This window comes from Acomys minous, assembly GCF_964271855.1.
Source record: "Acomys minous genome assembly, chromosome: 15".
Lineage (NCBI taxonomy): Eukaryota > Metazoa > Chordata > Mammalia > Rodentia > Muridae > Acomys > Acomys minous.
The window spans coordinates 93,569,889-93,586,756 of NC_140497.1; the positions used below are offsets into that span (position 1 = coordinate 93,569,889).

Below are 16,868 nucleotides of genomic sequence, written 5' to 3' on the forward strand. Positions count from 1 at the left end.
TCCCACAGCTGTCTGTCCTTTTGCTGCCTCTCAGCTGTGAGTGGTTGTGTGCATTTTGCCAGAGTGTGTGTGTGTGTGTGTGCGTGCGCACTTCTACCAGTGGTCCACAGTGCCCCTTGACCAGACACATTCGCCAGGGCAGGAAAAGTAGACTGCCCCATTCTTTGTATGGATGTGTTTCCTCAACTCTATATACAATTTCATTTGTACTTGAAAACTAATGAGGTTGTTTGTACCAGCTGGGTCTGTAGCTGTTGCTGGTTTCCCACAACACAGTACCTGAGGGGAGAGGGGCCTCTGGCTGCCTTTTAATAGAGTGAAAACACACAGTGGCTTGTGAGTGCTGTTTCCTAAAGCTCGTTGTAGAAACCTGGAGACTCTTAAGCCATTTGCACTTTTCACTGTGTGCTTACAATTCCCAAAGGCAATTTCCCCTCCCCACCAAGGAAATTCATTTGGGAGGACTGTAAAATTAACCCTTTGGTGTGTGATGTTCTTACACCCGTAGAAGAGCACACACTCCACGATGGGATAGACAGCGTTTAAGGAGTGAATAGATCCTGCCTGCAAAGGGTGTGTACGGACCGTCTGGCTGCAATAGAAAAGCCCAGGCGTGTACTTTCCCCCCCAAGTGTTGAATGTTTTCTCTTTTGGAAGTAAGTACAGTTTGGTACATGTAAAAAGCCCTGCTAAAACAGGCTGCCTGGGGTAAGGCGCCCAGAAGGCAGGCCGTGCACAACCAGGGAGGAGCAGGAGGGCTCCCTCACGAGGGCATGAGAAATACTGATTTTTCTTTAAAAACAAAGCAGCATTTATTTTGTAGATGTTTTGACAAAAATATCTGTCTATTCCCTGGACAAACTGGATTGCCCCAGCTGCCCACCGTGTTCTCTAGGTCTTAGGAAGTTTAGAACAGACTCTGCCCGGTCATACTTGAAAATGTGCCTTAGCTGATACCGTGTGTGTGGACGTTAGGGACAGACCTGGGTCCTACGATCCCTGTCTGGAAATGAAGAGAAGCACAAGAGGGTAGCAGATGTGGCCAGACACATCTGTGCCTTTGCTGACCAAATAGACTTTCTGAAGAGATGCTGTTGGTTCTGCCGCAGCTTTGGGTGGTTTCATGGGGCCCACGTTAACTTTCCTGCAGTGTGAAGGTTGAAGTCTACTTGTGGGCTGGTAACTGAGTTGGGCTTTAAAGTATGTATCTAAAATCTTTCCAGGCCTCCTACAGACTTCCCTCCTCCTCCTCTGCCCTTTTTCTCAATGATTTTCCCTAACACTACACTCTGTCTCTGACTGCTTCCCATGTCATCTGTTTCCCTCGTTCCCACTGGTTAGAAGTAGTTAAGTCTGAGAGTAAGTTAGAGTATTTTGGACTCCTTTTTAGAAACACCGAAGAGTGAGCTATTGCTTTGCAGCTGTGGAGACGCTATGATCAACTTTGATGCCCCCCCTCTCCCTGCCCTTTTTTTTGTTGTTGGTTTGGTTTTGGTCCATTTGGAAAAGATGGTGTGAGGACCCTTCCTGTGTCTTTATTTTGTCATCCTGTTGTAGGGAGGGTCAGGGCAGACAGGCATGGTGCTGGGGCTTCCTTTAAAACCTGCAAGTGGCATTTCTGCCAGGTAGTCCTCCACTGTGCTGTCCAGGTGTGCCGACGTCCTGCTGAGGTGGTGGCCCTTGTGGCTGTGCTCTCACTGAGGCAACGACAAATGCCTTCCACCACACTTCTCCAGGCGGCTGTAAATGTCTTTGGTTGCTTGGGCTTGATTGACACTATGTTGTCCTGCTGTGCGTCGGGCATTGGCAGTCACCGTGGTGAGCAGAGAGAGGCAGAGGACAGGAAGGCAGGCCGGAGCTCCCTGTGAGCCCGACACTGGACAAGACCGGGCAGTGGCTGACCTAGGGAAGACGAACTTGCTCTGTCTTAGCAGTGCTCGATATAGGCAGTATTAAGTTTGCCATTTGTTCAGGCCGCAACATGTATTGCTAAGAACACTGCGCATCCTCATGGTATCAGCCATGCACTGCTCGTGTTGAGGTGTCTGCATGTGTGTACACGTGTGTCCCGAATCTTGTTTTAATTTTTTTCTGAATGTGATCATGTTTTGGATGATACCTGAGCAGGGTTGCCTTTTTTTTATTTATTACCATTATATATTATATTATATATTATATATTTTCTTTCTTATAATGTTAGAAAAAAGTCAAATCTTGGTATTATTAAAATTGCTTTAAAAAGGAATAGGTTGTCCAAGTGATACTGAAATCGCTGGTCTACCTTCAGTGCGTCTTTGATTACCATGGAATAATGTGCCAGCCCCCACCAGTACATGGCTTTGTATGCAGACTGGGGAAACAGCTGCTTCCAGTGAAGATGTGCAGCGCAGATATGGGAACACCACTGTTTGGTTTCTTTTTAAATCAACTTCAGCAATGGAACTGCAAACTTGGGGCTTATGTGAATAAAATTTAGCTGCCTTGTAGAATCCTTTGAAAGAGGCAGACGTGATCTGTGAGAGATTTTTTTTTTTAGAAGAAAATCTGCAAAAGATCTTTTCCAAAGATAATGTGCCACAGAGCTTTTGTTTTTCTTTGTAACGAGGACTAAGTGCTGTTTAAAAAAAATGTAATTGACTTGTTCATCTTCACAGTCTTTCCTTTCCACAAGATCAAACTGTAGAAAAAAATATTTAATAAAAATTTAGAGAAATCATTGGAGTGATTTTTATTTTGGTCTGTCTGGAGCCACTGCTGGCACAGCTGACAGGCCAGGGCTGGAGTAAACGCTGCCCAGCTTGGTCTGTGAAGTTGCCAGCTGCAGTCAGGAGAGTCTCACGGGGCACTCTGCTGCCCTCACAGAGAGTGCGGGGAGGAGATGCAGTCTGCAGGAGCTCTCCGTTAGCCGTGTGGCTTCTCCCAACATCAAACGCCAGGTGTCAGCATTCAGTGTGCTGTGGCACCCAGGCCTGCGGGACTCAACGCTGAGGGACCTGGAGGCTGTCTGGTCCTCCCTTCCTCTTCCGCTGCCCTAAGGGACACCCCAGTAGTTGCTTGGAATTATATACAACTCAGGCCTTGGCGCTGACTCCTCACTCAGAGCCTCCGCTCCTCAGTTTCCTAGCTCTGTGGCTTTGCTTAACCTCTCTGGTCATGTCATATATGAATTGTGTACTTGCTGCTCTGTTAGATTGAAAAGGTCACCCAGGTTGGTTGTCCTAATGACCCAACAGGACCCACCGAGCAAGCCCATGGTAAAGGTGATGAGTGTTAAGTGCAGCGAACAGAGCCTGTGTTGAGAGAGATCTCAGCCTTGGAAGATGGATCATCCACCCTGACAAACTTCTATAACCTTAAATGTCAGTAGCGGCTGCACCAGTTCCTTTAACCAGCACCTGCTTCTCAACCTGTGAGAACTTTTGTGCCAAAATTAACATTACCTTTTTTCTTCGGTTTGGCTTTTTCAAGATCCGTCTGCCTCTGCCTCCCGAGTGCTGGGATTACAGGCATGTGCTACTGCACCTGGCTTAACATTACAATTTCTAACAGTAACAAAATTACAGTTAAGAAGTAGCAATGACAATCATTTTATGGCTGGGGACACCACTGCATGAGGAACTGTATTGGGAGGTCACAGCACTGTGAGGCTGAGAGCCACTGCTGTAAAGGGAATGTCATGGCTGCCCCAACACAGGCATGTAACAGAACCACCTGGGGTACAGAGTCTGTATCCCATGCATACATGCCTCAAACATACAGAAAGTGAAACAAGTGGTAGGCACTTCTCCCCTACAGAGGGCATATTCCCTGTCTGGATACCTGTGATAACGACCACACCACCACAGAAGCTAAGAACTGTCAGGTCCTGCTGCAGGGCGTGCCTGGCGAGGCCTGCCCTCTACCTAGAGGTGGGCTTTCCCCTTTCCCAGAGACTCACTATATAATCCAGACATTTTGGTTTCACAGCCCCCCCTTTTTTTGCCCCTGCCCTTTTCTTACCTCCCTGCCTTCTCTCCCCGCCCCTACGCCCCAGCACGCCCTCCTGAGCTTCCAATAAACCTGCATTTATATAGTTTCACTTGGTTCAATTAGCTCAGTCCTATTATTTAATCAAAAACATTTAACATTTTACATACCAGTCCTGCCACTACCCTCAAGGTGTCATGTCGAGGATTTTGATTATGGGTTCAAGTGTATGTGGTGCATTTTCTCTGGTCACTATCTCCTTAATCCAGTGGGTGCACAAGAGCTGGTTCCCACATTCACGAGGCAGGTTCACACTGAGCAGGGACCTCTGTACACTTACCAGTGAGCATGTAGGCGCAGCGGTCTCACCTTGCACACCGGTGCCTGTTGAGTGGTCTCACTGCGCAGATCTGTTACAGGGGTGTGCGCAGAGGTCTACCTGTTGCTGTGGCTGTGACGAGGTCACTGTACTGTCTGGTTTTAGGAGCAGGATTCTGAGCAGCTGTGGTTTCCTGGCGGACCACACTCTGCTGATGGTAGACACCAGGGTTCTGATAATGGAGGCTTTGCCCTTCCAACAGACTGGAGGGTGGGCCTGGAACTGCCTTCCCAACAGACAGTCCTATTTAGCTGTAAGAGACCATGTGCCTGTTCTGGATAAACACTTTACATCCCCCTTTCTGTTGCTGGGCTGTTCCTAAGATCATCTCCACCATATTCATGTGTACCTGGGAGAAACAATTTTGGGTTTTTCATCTCTGCTAAGTATTCCTGCAAATTACACTCTGAGCATCACCCAGCACCCAAATGGAAACAAGAAACAACCAGATGCACCTGGCCCTCTTCTCTGATAGGCTGCAGACACAGACCATGCAGATAGTACACGGGGTGGGGGTGGGGGGAGGGGGGCTTTCCCGTGTTCCCACCACCAGTGGTGACCTTTGGAAAAACTGCTGGTGCAGACCTGACCTGGTTCTCAGGACAGGTCCAGTGTCAAGTCTTCTACAGGACCGGATCAAGGTTTATGCCAAACTTAAAAGGTTCTCTTGAGATGGGGACCTCCGTACACATGCTAGGCTGGCCTTGATCTCACTGTGTACCAGGTTAGCCTTGATCGACCATCTAAAACAGTTACTTTCTGTTGCTGTGACGGCATCATGATGGAAGCACTTGGTGAGATGGAGTTACACTGACTTACAGTTCCAGAGCGGACTCCATAGTGGTGAGGAAGGGTTGGCAGCTCTTAGCCGGGACAGGACGCTGGATCACATGTTGTCACACAGGAAGTGGAAGGTGAACTGGAGTAGGGTGGGGCCATAAGCATGCGTCTTCCAGCATAGCTCCCCATCCTGAAGGGTCTACAACCTCTCAAACAGTAGCACCAACTGGGGGCTGACTGCTCATGCGTGAAAGTGGGAAGCACTGAAACCACACCATTCTGCCCTGTGAAACAGCGGGAAGCATTGAAACCACACCATTCTGCCCTGTGAAGCAATGGGGAGCATTGACACCACACCATTCTGCCCTGTGAAACAGCGGGGAGCATTGAAACCACACCATTCTGCCCTGTGAAGCAATGGGGAGCATTGACACCACACCATTCTGCCCTGTGAAGCAGCGGGGAGCATTGAAACCACACCATTCTGCCCTGGGTGCCCAAGTGTTAGTTACATAGGTGTGTAACTCAAACTTTAAAATTTCAGTATCACCCAACTACCCTTCTACCAAGTGTGGGCGAGCTAGCACGGTAGAAGGATGTAAAGGGTTTATCTTGGGCAAGTAATACAAATGGGAGCAGACCACCGTGCCACCGTTTATTGGTTATTTCTCTTGTTGGCGGTGGGACTTGGACCCCAGCGTCCTGGCAGGTGTTCTACCATCAGGCCATACAGTTCGAGCACTTGGCCTTTTTATTTTTGTTTTTACACATGGCTTTTCACTGAAGCCTTGACCACTTGGTTGTGAGAGACAAAGCTCCAATGATCCAGATCTGTGTGACATCAGGGTACAGTGGGCTTAGCCTGTGGAAACTAGAGGGCTACGGTAGCTGCTGCATCACTGTGGGCGTGGCTAGATGGTCGGCAGTCGGACTGGGGTGTGGCTCAAGGGTGGTGGGCCAGCATGCACGAGGCCCTGGGAATTAGTTATGCCCAGTGCTATATGTAGTGATGGCGGCAACACACCTGTAATCGAGCTGCAGACATGAGGCTCAGGGGTCAGGTCATCCTAGGCTACATAGGGAGTTTCAGGCCAGCCTCGGCTACATGAGACCCTGTCACCGGATCCGGTCAAGTCTGAGAACAGAAGACAGAGCAAAACCAAGGCTGTGAGGCCGGTGACTGAAGACTGCGTGCCGTGGCCTCTCCTAATGTCCAGGCAAAAACCACCCTGCAGAAACTACAAACAGAAAAAGCGTGCCTCTGAAGAGGTGGCCAAGTCATCAGATGGCTGAGCCGAGGGAGTTAAAACATGTCAGACAATGCCTGCGGGATGAAGGGTTAGACACAGCATACTAAACAAACAAACAAGAGAGACTTTGTACAAGACTCAAAACATGACTGTTCAGGATCCACTTCATAACTGCTGGGCTAATGACACCCGTGTACAGCAGGAGTTGATGTTTGCCTTACAAAGTAACAGATGTATTTCAACATACATTTTCAGTAATCTCTGAAATTTGTTGGGGTGGGGGCATCAGGAGCTTTAGGCTGTCCAGGGTGATGCTATGGGCCCAAGGGTCCTTATTAACATTTACACCCATATCCGCAGATGCACAATTTACACACGCACACACTGTTGAGTATGTGGGATCCGTGACGTAAGCGCTGTGGGGTACTTCCTGGGTTCTCATCACTCTAAGCACGAACTTCCTGTGCTTGTATGAAACGGCCACTGCCTGGCCCCACTGCCTGCCGTTCCTGAAGCCACCTCTCAGTCACCTTCATCTGCATGCCAGGACCTCCTGCTCCCTCTTTACTGCGCCAGGCCCTGAAGAGACCTAGCTGCCCCCAACACTCCTCTGTGCAGTTCACACACTAAACTACTCTTCTGAAAGGATGTGGGGGGTCTGAGTCAACAGCCCATCTGCGCCCCCCCATCTCCCCCTGCCTCAGCCACTCCACAGGCGTAAACCCTTTCACCAGAAAGTGGGTGAAATCAGGCCAACATTTAGCTCTGACTTTGAGTGTCCCCTGAGGTCAGCTGCAAGTCAGGGTGAGCGGGATGGGTCAGCAGGCAAAGGCACTTGCCACAAAGCCTCACAATCTGATTCAGATCTCTGAGTATCACACGGAAAGAGAGACCCGTGTTCCCACAAGTTGTCCTGTGCCCCACCCCTACCCCCACCCAAGTAAGAAAATTTTAAAGTGAATAATCCACCAGCCTAGTCTCTGAGTATCAGTAGAGGTAAAGAGGAAAACATTTTAAACCTGGGCTCTGGTTGTTCTTCGTATGCTAACAGAAAGAAAACAATGAAATAACTATAACAAGCCAATTTTGAAATTAGGCTCATTAGGCTCATTTGAAATTAGGCTAGGTTTCCCAGATGTAATATGCCGAGTTGGCCCCTAGATGGCAGCCGCTTCCTTCGGTTTTAACCACAATGACCTTTCAAAGACCATGAGAACAGAGGTTGGAGGGAATTATGGAAAACTAGGAAATTCTGTTTTTTGGTTAGCATACAATTTGGTATAACCACTTTGCATAGCAGTGTATCAGTGCCAGGCGTGGTGGCACACACCTTTAATCCCAGCACTCGGGAGGCAGAGGCAGGCGGATCGCTGTGAGTTCGAGGCCAGCCTGGTCTACAACGTGAGTCTAGGACAGCCAGGGCTACACAGAGAAACCCTGTCTTGGAAAAACCAAAACCAAAAAACGACAGCAAAAACAAACAAGCAAATACCAAATATTTTAAAGTGAACATCAACAAACACATTACATGTAAAGCTTGTGTCAGCAACTAAGTTTCTCAGCAGATGAGTTGTCTGACAAGCAGCATGTGCATACAGACATAAACCAAGACCTAAGACCACAGCAGCTACCTGTGGTGTCTCAGAGCCCTCTCATGGCCCCCTGACCGAACTCAGAGGAGGCATCTTGTGCCTTGCATGGAGATTTTAATTTTGGAGCAGAACTATCCACCCACGCAGGGTAATTCCAAACTTTTAAACTCATATTTTCAAGTTAGCCGAGTAGTGGGTTTGCGATAGGCTTTTCCGCACATCATTAGCTTTTGTTACTTCACCCACTCCTCTCTCCCTCTCTCTCCTCTCCGCCCTGTCCACTCCCCTCTAATCCTCTGCCCTGCACCCTCCTCTTTCATAGTGCACGCCGTCACCTATGCCTCCAGCTATAGCTGTTAACTGGCCTGCAGACAGCAAGCTTCCACAGGATTTCATATGCCCCACCCATCGGGCTAGTTTGCCCCTCACTTCAACTTCCTCCATCCCCACGTGCCCCTCCCTGCTTAGGCAGACTCATCTGTGGTCTCCACCACCCTTAAAGCCTAGTGGGAGGACTCGTAGGAATGGTCCTCACAAACACAACATGAATTACGTCCTACTTTGTTTTTTTCTTTATCAGTCATAGAGAAACAAAAACAGCAAAGAAAATTCTCAGTTTTGTCACTTATAAAAGTATTCTACACAATTGCATTTAACAGCACTACAAGTTCATCGCTCCCCTGGGGACTGAGGAAATGAAATACGCTCCTGAGAAGGAGCAAAACATTTACTCAGACATTTAAAAAACAAAGTTATATAAAACAGTGAAAGTAAAAGGCAATGTGAATTTGTTTAGAAAGTCAACGGGTCGATACAGTCAAGTGTGGCTGTAATGACGAAATGGGGGAACCACACAAAGGAGCCGAGATTCGTCCGGACAAAATAACCCACAAGAGGTTTCAGTACAGCAGCCCCAGCTTCAGCCTGGCAACACAGAGTGACACCTCTTTTTACACACACACACACACACACACACACACACACACACACTTTTCCACTTGTCACTTTTGTATCTCAGCTGTTTTCGGCAAACACTGTGACCATCTCAGGTTAAAGCGACGAGTCTCCCAGTAAGATGCTCATCTCTGGATATTTCATCTCCTCGTCTCTATACACGGTCTCGCCGTCCAACCTCCGTGTTCCTCTATCTGTGCTCATATCTTAAAGTGTGTCATTTTGTTTTAACTTATAAAGAGGCTGCCTGTTGACCCTGGGCTTTTTTTGTTTGGGTGTGTGTGTATGTGTGTGTTTGTTGTTGGGTCCTTCCAGACTATGCTTCTGAGAGCCAGTGTCCCCTTTATCCCACACTCTTCAAGAGCACCTCATTGCTGCAGGTACAAGGGTACAAACAGCACGTCAGTGACCACTGTCTAGTCAAAATCAGAAATGGAGTACATCCAAACTTAACAATCAAATGAGATTAGGATCCTTAGCCCTGACAATAAATAAATACGCCATGCATGCCAGTAGCCACAAGCGTCCCGCAATCTGTTAAGATGAGACGCTGACAGCAGCCACGTTTCAGGTCATTTCTCACACCGGGCTGGATGTAGCCAGTCTGCCACGTGTTATGGCTAAATGCTTTGAGGTCTGGCTGAGACACGCAAACCAGAGAACACCAGCCCAGCCACGCCCGCTCATGGGCTTGCACATTATACTAGCAAGCTGCCACGTGCTGGTTACGCTCCCTGAGAAGCTGGCTCTGGAGCTGAAGTAGCCCTCCCCTCCTGCTTCAGACCCAAGCACGTTTATCTCAGAGTGTCCTCCGAGACTCCTTGTCCAGGGGAGAGCTGTCCCTGTGCTCCTTGGCCCCTTAAGAAAGGGAGGGCAACAGGAAAGACCAAATGAAATGCTGCAGCGTCGAGAACAGGGGAGTGCATTGTTAAGAGTAAAGAAACCGGTCTTGACCACAGAGGCAAATTACAGAGGTACACACAGGCCCCTCCTAAGGCGAAAGAGTCAGCTGGGACAGCTACCCTGGAGAAGACACTGCCTGGGACCCTCCTCATGGGTCAGCTGCTCCAGCCGACCGGGTGTCCCGGGCCTCCTCCAGGGCTTTGTGCTGGACGGTCTAGGAGTCTGACGGGTACTCTCCCGTCTTCCTGCTGTGTTCCTCACATCCTTTCTCCCACCTGTGCGTACTTAACCCCATTCATTTGAAACAGAGCTGCCACGATCAAGGATCTTCCTCCACATCAGCCAGCCTGACAAAGAGGACAATATAGCCCGATTCAGGAACTTCAAAGTTTGCCTCATAGAAGATGAGGAAGCCACTGAGCGTTGGGTTGGCTTTGGCTTGACATGTCTTGTAGGCACTGGGCCAGAGTTCAGCTCCCCAGCACCCACAAGAATGCTAGGCAGGTGAAGCAGGTGAAACAGGCTGCCTGTAATTCCAGCACTCTGTAAGAAGAGACAGCGGGTCTCTGGGGCAAGCTGACTGTGCAGACTAGATGTGTAGATGAGCTCTGGGTTCAACTGAGAGGGTCTGCCTCAGTGAGAATGATGGACAGTGATCACTCTGGGTTCAACTGAGAGGGTCTGCCTCAGTGAGAATGATGGACAGTGATCACTCTGGGTTCAACTGAGAGGGTCTGCCTCAGTGAGAATGATGGACAGTGATCACTCTGGGTTCAACTGAGAGGGTCTGCCTCAGTGAGAATGATGGACAGTGATCACTCTGGGTTCAACTGAGAGGGTCTGCCTCAGTGAGAATGATGGACAGCGGTCAAGGGAGACTTTCATGGTAATCCTGTGCCCACACAGGAATGTGAATGCATGCACACAGACTCACACACATGTGTACCACACATACACACACATGAAGAAAAACAATGAAGAGCTGCTATGTCACACAGGATTATCAATATGATAGGCTTCAGACGATTTGTAGAACTATTCAATTAAGTTTCAATAAATACATTGTAGGATATTAAACAAAAAACTAGCAGTTTCCTTTTTTTCTGTTTTAGCCAACAACATATTTTATTGATTAATGACAAACTTGAACTAATCATCAAACTATACTGCATAAAGGGATTTTGTAAAAATGCATTCATCTCCTGATAATAAATAAATCCAGCTTTGTACAACTAGAAAACACAGGACAGTGACAAACAACAAAGTAAGAGGAAAATGGATCCTGGCTCCAAATCCAAGGACCAAACCAATGAGCAAAGCTAAAGGAACCTCCAGCTTTCCCTGCCAGGGGCTCACGTGCTTCCTGAGAGTCCTGCCCAAGTCTTGTCACTGGGGATTAGGTCAGTGCCAATCTACAGCCACTACCAGCACAGTCTCAGGTGCACGGACCTGCCTGAGATGGGGAAAAAGAAAAGAAAAACAACACCCCAGTGATAAGCAGTACACTGGGGAGGGGAGCCAGCACAGCTGTGTCCTTAGTGCTAAAACCCCAAATGGAGAGACGAAGGGCTCCTTACAGACACTAGCATGGTTTCGAGAACCATGCCTCAGAAGCAAGCAAACCCTTTCCCTACTTTGTAAACAGCCAGGAACTGAAAGTCACCATCTAGAGACAGAAAGAGGACAGAAGTTCATGAGCACCGTGGAGTGATCCGCAGGGGCAGGCCTCAAGTCCTCAGGTTGAGGAGGAGACGTATCTCTCCTTTGGGAAAACCTTACCACCTAAAGTTAGTTGCTTCAGGAAAAAAATAGACGAAACTCAATAAATTACATTTTATTCATCAAAATAAACAGCTATTTGAAGGTTTGGCACTACATGAAACATTTTTTCAGAATAAGAACAGGTTCAGAGGTAGGCTTCCTCCTGCCTACCCCATTGTCTGCTATCGCAGGAAATACCACACTTAACTCTACAACTAACAACTCTTCCGCTATGGGCCCACAAGGTGCACTCACAACAGTTGACAGTCACAGGGACAGAGGCTGCCGTCGTCTTCCCGTCTATCAGATGTGCTTGCGTTGTCACTGCCGGGACTCAAGTCACATACAGTCAACCACATTAGTGGACCCGTGTCCTACATCTCGGATCTGGCTAGTTGAACAGTCACACACGGCCACACCAGCGCCAGCTCTGCAGTGAGACACAGGCCCAACCAGCTCCCACCTGGAAAGACAGGACGAGACTGTCACCACAGAGCCCAGGGGTCGGAACTATGGGACTAAAAGACAGCAAGTCTCCACAGGGAGAAAACTTATTCCAAAATCTCGTATTGATAACATAATAAATACTCTTCCATTATTTCAAATTTTGCTTTCCATAGCTTCAGTTTTCTATAGTAAACCAGTCAAAATATTAAATGGAAACTTCCAGAAATAAGCAATTTCATAAGCTTTAAACACCACACTGTTCTGCCTTGCCTTGGATAGTCTCTGATTGGTGTGTTGTTTCTGTAGACACTACCTACCCATCACCAGCCACTTAGGGGTTGGGCTAACTGCCACAGGATTAGGTTCTTTCGTTGAAGTAACCTTTGTTTTACCTAATAATGGTGCTGCAGTATAAGAACAATGATGCTGACAATTTTGTTTCAGCATAGTGTGAAAAATTCCAGCTTATTAGTAATCGCTGACTTTTGTTGTGCCTAACTATGCACTGAACTTTTATCATTTTAAAAAATTAATTTTTTTTAACATCCCGACCAGTTTCCCTTCCCTCCCTTCCAGTCCCTCCCTTCAGCATCTCCCCACATCCACCCCGTCCGCTCCTCCTCCTGTGGCACATACAGCTGCAACAGGACTAGGCACCTCCTCTCCTGTCAAGGCTGAGGCAACCCAGCAGGAGGAAAGGGTGCCACAGGCAGGCAACACAAACAGGGTACGCATTGCTACACACGTAGAGCTTGGGTTTACCCGTCTCAGGCATCCAGCGAGGGAGGGTGACCCAGAGGACAGCCACGGAACTCAGCCTGACCACTGTGGAGTGGTGCGGCCACGGAACTCAGCCTGACCACTGTGGAGTGGACAGCCACAAAAGTCAGCCTGACCACTGTGGAGTGGTGCGGCCACGGAACTCAGCCTGACCACTGTGGAGTGGTGCGGCCACGGAACTCAGCCTGACCACTGTGGAGTGGTGCGGCCACGGAACTCAGCCTGACCACTGTGGAGTGGACAGCCACAAAAGTCAGCCTGACCACTGTGGAGTGGTGCGGCCACGGAACTCAGCCTGACCACTGTGGAGTGGACAGCCACAAAAGTCAGCCTGACCACTGTGGAGTGGTGCGGCCACGGAACTCAGCCTGACCACTGTGGAGTGGTGCTCTGGAAGAACAGTGTATACTTACTTATTCAGCACCGGATCAAACGCTTCCACTGTGTTTAGGTAGGCGTTGCCATTATGACCACCAACTGCAAAGATTTTGCCCATCACTGTTGCGATCCCTACTCCACCCCTGGGAGTGGTGAGTGCAGCCACATAGTCCCACTTGTTGCTCCGAGGGTCATACCGCTCAACTGAGCTCAAAGGGGAATTATCGTCAAAGCCACCTATAAAAGAAATATGTTTTAAAATGGCATTGCATTTCATAAAAATTGACAGCTAAATCTCAACTCAATAGCTTATAAAACTCAAGCCTTTGTCAGGCCTGGTGGTGTACGCCTTTAATCCCAACACTTGGGAGGCAGAGACAAGCCCTGTGGAGTTTGCGGCCAACCTGCTCTACATAAGGAGTCCCAGGACTACATAGAAAGATCCTGTCTCAAACAAAACAAAAAACAAAACTCTCAAGTTTTTAAAGCTATTTTAGAAAGATTTAGAGAAACAAAACAAAACAGAAAACGATTACCCTAATGCCAGCTACCACCACCAACTACAACTTTCTACAAGTCAACTGTTAGTCCGTACTGTACTTTAACAGTCGGCTTTAAAGGCCTTTGGTTTTTGAGACAGGGTTTCATGGCGTATCTGCGTCTTAGCCGCCCCAGTGCTGATTCTGGGTGTCTGCCCATGTCTTGGTTTAAAGTCTCCAAGTGAAAAAGAAAGAGCTGTGTAGAAAAGAAGGGGACTTATGGGCAGAAAGCAGCTGTCTCATAACCTGTCCTGAGAATCCCAGGAGCAAGCACGGCCTGGCTTCCCTCTGTGCGCTGTGTGAGTGGCAGGAAGCCCGAGAAGCACTAACCCTCACTACTCAGGCGGCGCGTCCTCACAGAGGTGGAAGTTTTCCAGGGCTCCTCCTAAACCCTCCCTGCCAGCGCAGCTGCTGCGATGATGCGATGCATTGTAACGGAATCCTCATATTTTTGCCAAAGCCAAAAGCAGCCTCTTGTCACACAGTCTGTGGGGTGATGGCCTTTCAGTAGAATGTGACTTTTAATGCCTGGACGGTCACAGTAACCTCCATCTTTTCCAGGCCCTTTTAAGTGAATAGCAGTTCTCTTTGAAAAATGACTCAACCCATTTTCCAGCTATGAGTAAGTGTTGCTACTGTGATCACTTCTTTAAAAATAAAGTCGTTTTAAAAAAGATCAAGTAAAACTATTCTAATATTTAGTCTATCAATTGAAATGAAATGAAATTCTCTAATTTTATGTAGATAACCAGATAGGGTTTTGTTTTAGTTTTTTGATTTTTTGTTTTGGCAAATACTTATCAAAACTGTAATTCTTTTCATCATAATAAAAGTCTATGACTGCTCATGCTAATGTGGAAAATCAAGTTTTGAGTAGTTATATTCTCTTAGCTTTTGTTTTTTATTGGTTCTACTTCCTTTCCCTAGGTAATAAGAAAGAATTCAGTGCCTGGAACGTAGCTCAACAGTAAAGAAAGCATGTGCCTACCACACAAGAAGCCTTAGGTGCGATCCTTAACAATTAACACAAAGTCAAGGCAGAGGAAGAAACAAAGCCGAATGTGTCGGGTGTCAAACACGTCCACACCTTCACGCTGCTGTTATTCCCACCAGCTGTGCCTGTTTTAAGTAGGATTTGCATGTCCAGGAGGCTGTTTGTTGTAGTTTTCAGTGCTAGGGACTGAAGCCAGGGTCTCCTACAGGCTAGGCAAAACCTTTACCACTGAGCTGTCCCCAGATCCCAAGAGGACTGCTTTAATGTTCAGTCTGAATTGCCCAAAGACTTCCTGTGCCCTGTGACACACTGTGACTCATGGTTTGGAGGTGGGAAAGGCTGCAGCCATGTACTATAGGAACATTGGTTCCCACGCACCTGTATCCAGCCTCTGCCTCTGCCTCTGCCCTTGTCCAGGTGCTCGGCTGCCTCTGCAACTAAGCACTGTGCAGGGGAGGCTGAGGCTGCTGCTGTTGCCCTTCTTTTCCACAAAGGAGCACAGGGAGGCTCAGCTCCACTTCTCACATAAGCCACTCTCCTAGCAAGGACTCAGTCATAAAGCCCCAGCAATGCATGCCGGCGCGCCCATGACTAACTCGTGCTAAGAGCTTTCCCAGCATCCCTTCTCTGTGAGGAAGGATTATTAATTACAACAAAGAGGCTCCTGTGTTGGGCACAGTTTAAGATGCTCACACACGCCATTGCCAATTCCTGAGACAGCCCTGACAGGTGGGCCTGCCCACGCCAGGTTCACGGTCACGGGAGGCCTGCTGGAGGCCGCAATGGGCTGCTGCAGCAGAGGACCTGGCTGCCACCTCTCCAGTACGATGCCCAGGCCGGACTGCCCCATGTATATCAAGAATTTGAGAAACCACGGCTCTGAAGTCCTTGTAACTCAGCACTTAAATCACTGAGAAGGCAACAGAGAGACTAAAACACTTCATATGGAAAAGCCACTGTTTTTTTTTTCAAGTAATCAGTATAATTTGCTTTGAAATGAAGTAGACAAAATCCAAGTCATTCGACCCTTTAAAGTTTGTTTTAGCAAAGCGTATTTAATTTATGTCTCTATACTTACAAGTATATATTTCATTTAAATGCAATCCCCTACTTTAGCTATAATCTAACTTTCAGATTTTTTTCTTTTCTGAGGCAGGGTCCCACTGTGTAACCCTGGCTTGCCTGGCCCTCACTGTGTAGAGCAGAGCGATCTCAAACTCACAGGGCCCCACCTGTTTCTGCCTCCTGCGTGCTGGGATTACAGACACGTGCCACCACGCCTGGCAGAAGTTTGACATATGAATATTTAAATCAAGAAGCACTAATGTCCGCTTGAAGAATTCAAAGGCACATCTGACTCTACTACAGGTTAGATGTGCTAATAGTTTGTGACTGTCCGTTCAAGGCACTTGATAGGTTAGCGAGAGCACGTGCTCACCAACAACATAGAGACAGCCGTGAAGCTCGCTGACGCCGTTGCCCGCTCTCCGCTGACCCATTTCCTTGACTTCTGTCCACTTGTCCACGTGTGGATGGTACCTTTCCACACTGGACAAGGAAGCCACTCCATCGTTGCCGCCCACTGCATAAACATGGTTCTAAACGGAGAAACAAAGCGCACATCAGATTTCAGGCTCCACGGTCTTTACAGGCGAGCAGAACTAGGGACACCAGTACTCCGAGAGCGATGTGCTGCGCAGTCAGCGCTGTGGCCGCGGTGGGAGTCAGACTGTGATGACCACGGACATGGTTGGGGCCTCCGCTCCGTGGGGAGGGGCTGGGGAACTCACTTACTATTAAAGCCACAGAGCCCACGCCCCCGCGGGGAGTGTTCATGGGCGCCACTGTACTCCACTGGTCGGACTCGATGTCGTATCTCTCCACGTCACTGAAGCACGTGTTGTCGTCCAGCCCTCCGATGGCATATATCGGGCCCCCCAAAGAGGCCAAGGCAATCCCCCGCCTACAGGAACAACAAAACACACGTTACTGTCTGAGTCTGAGGGAGAAGAAGAAACTTCTATCAATGCAAACCACCTCTGAGGATAATGGGCAAGTGTGTGGCTCGCTTCCGGAGGTGTCAGTGTACTAGCGTGTCTGAGCAGGAGCTCCGGGCTGTCCCTTTCCTCTGTACAGAGTGTGGCT

The 16,868-nt window shown here is 48.4% G+C and overlaps 1 protein-coding gene across 2 annotated transcripts in view; it reads right to left on the reverse strand.

Moving 5' to 3' along the window:
• Nucleotides 1-11,643: 11,643 nt before the first annotated feature.
• The window catches only part of KLHL8 (kelch like family member 8), a 66,009-nt gene continuing 60,784 nt past the window's right edge, over nucleotides 11,644-16,868 (reverse strand). For both annotated transcript variants that reach the window (XM_084758230.1, XM_084758229.1), the window contains exons 7-10: nucleotides 16,518-16,686; nucleotides 16,162-16,321; nucleotides 13,226-13,427; nucleotides 11,644-12,048 (exon numbers count right to left, since the gene is read on the reverse strand). In XM_084758230.1, coding sequence (XP_084614356.1) covers nucleotides 11,925-12,048; nucleotides 13,226-13,427; nucleotides 16,162-16,321; nucleotides 16,518-16,686 — 655 coding nt within the window. In that variant the 3' untranslated portion in view covers nucleotides 11,644-11,924. The remainder of the gene's footprint in view (nucleotides 12,049-13,225; nucleotides 13,428-16,161; nucleotides 16,322-16,517; nucleotides 16,687-16,868) is intronic.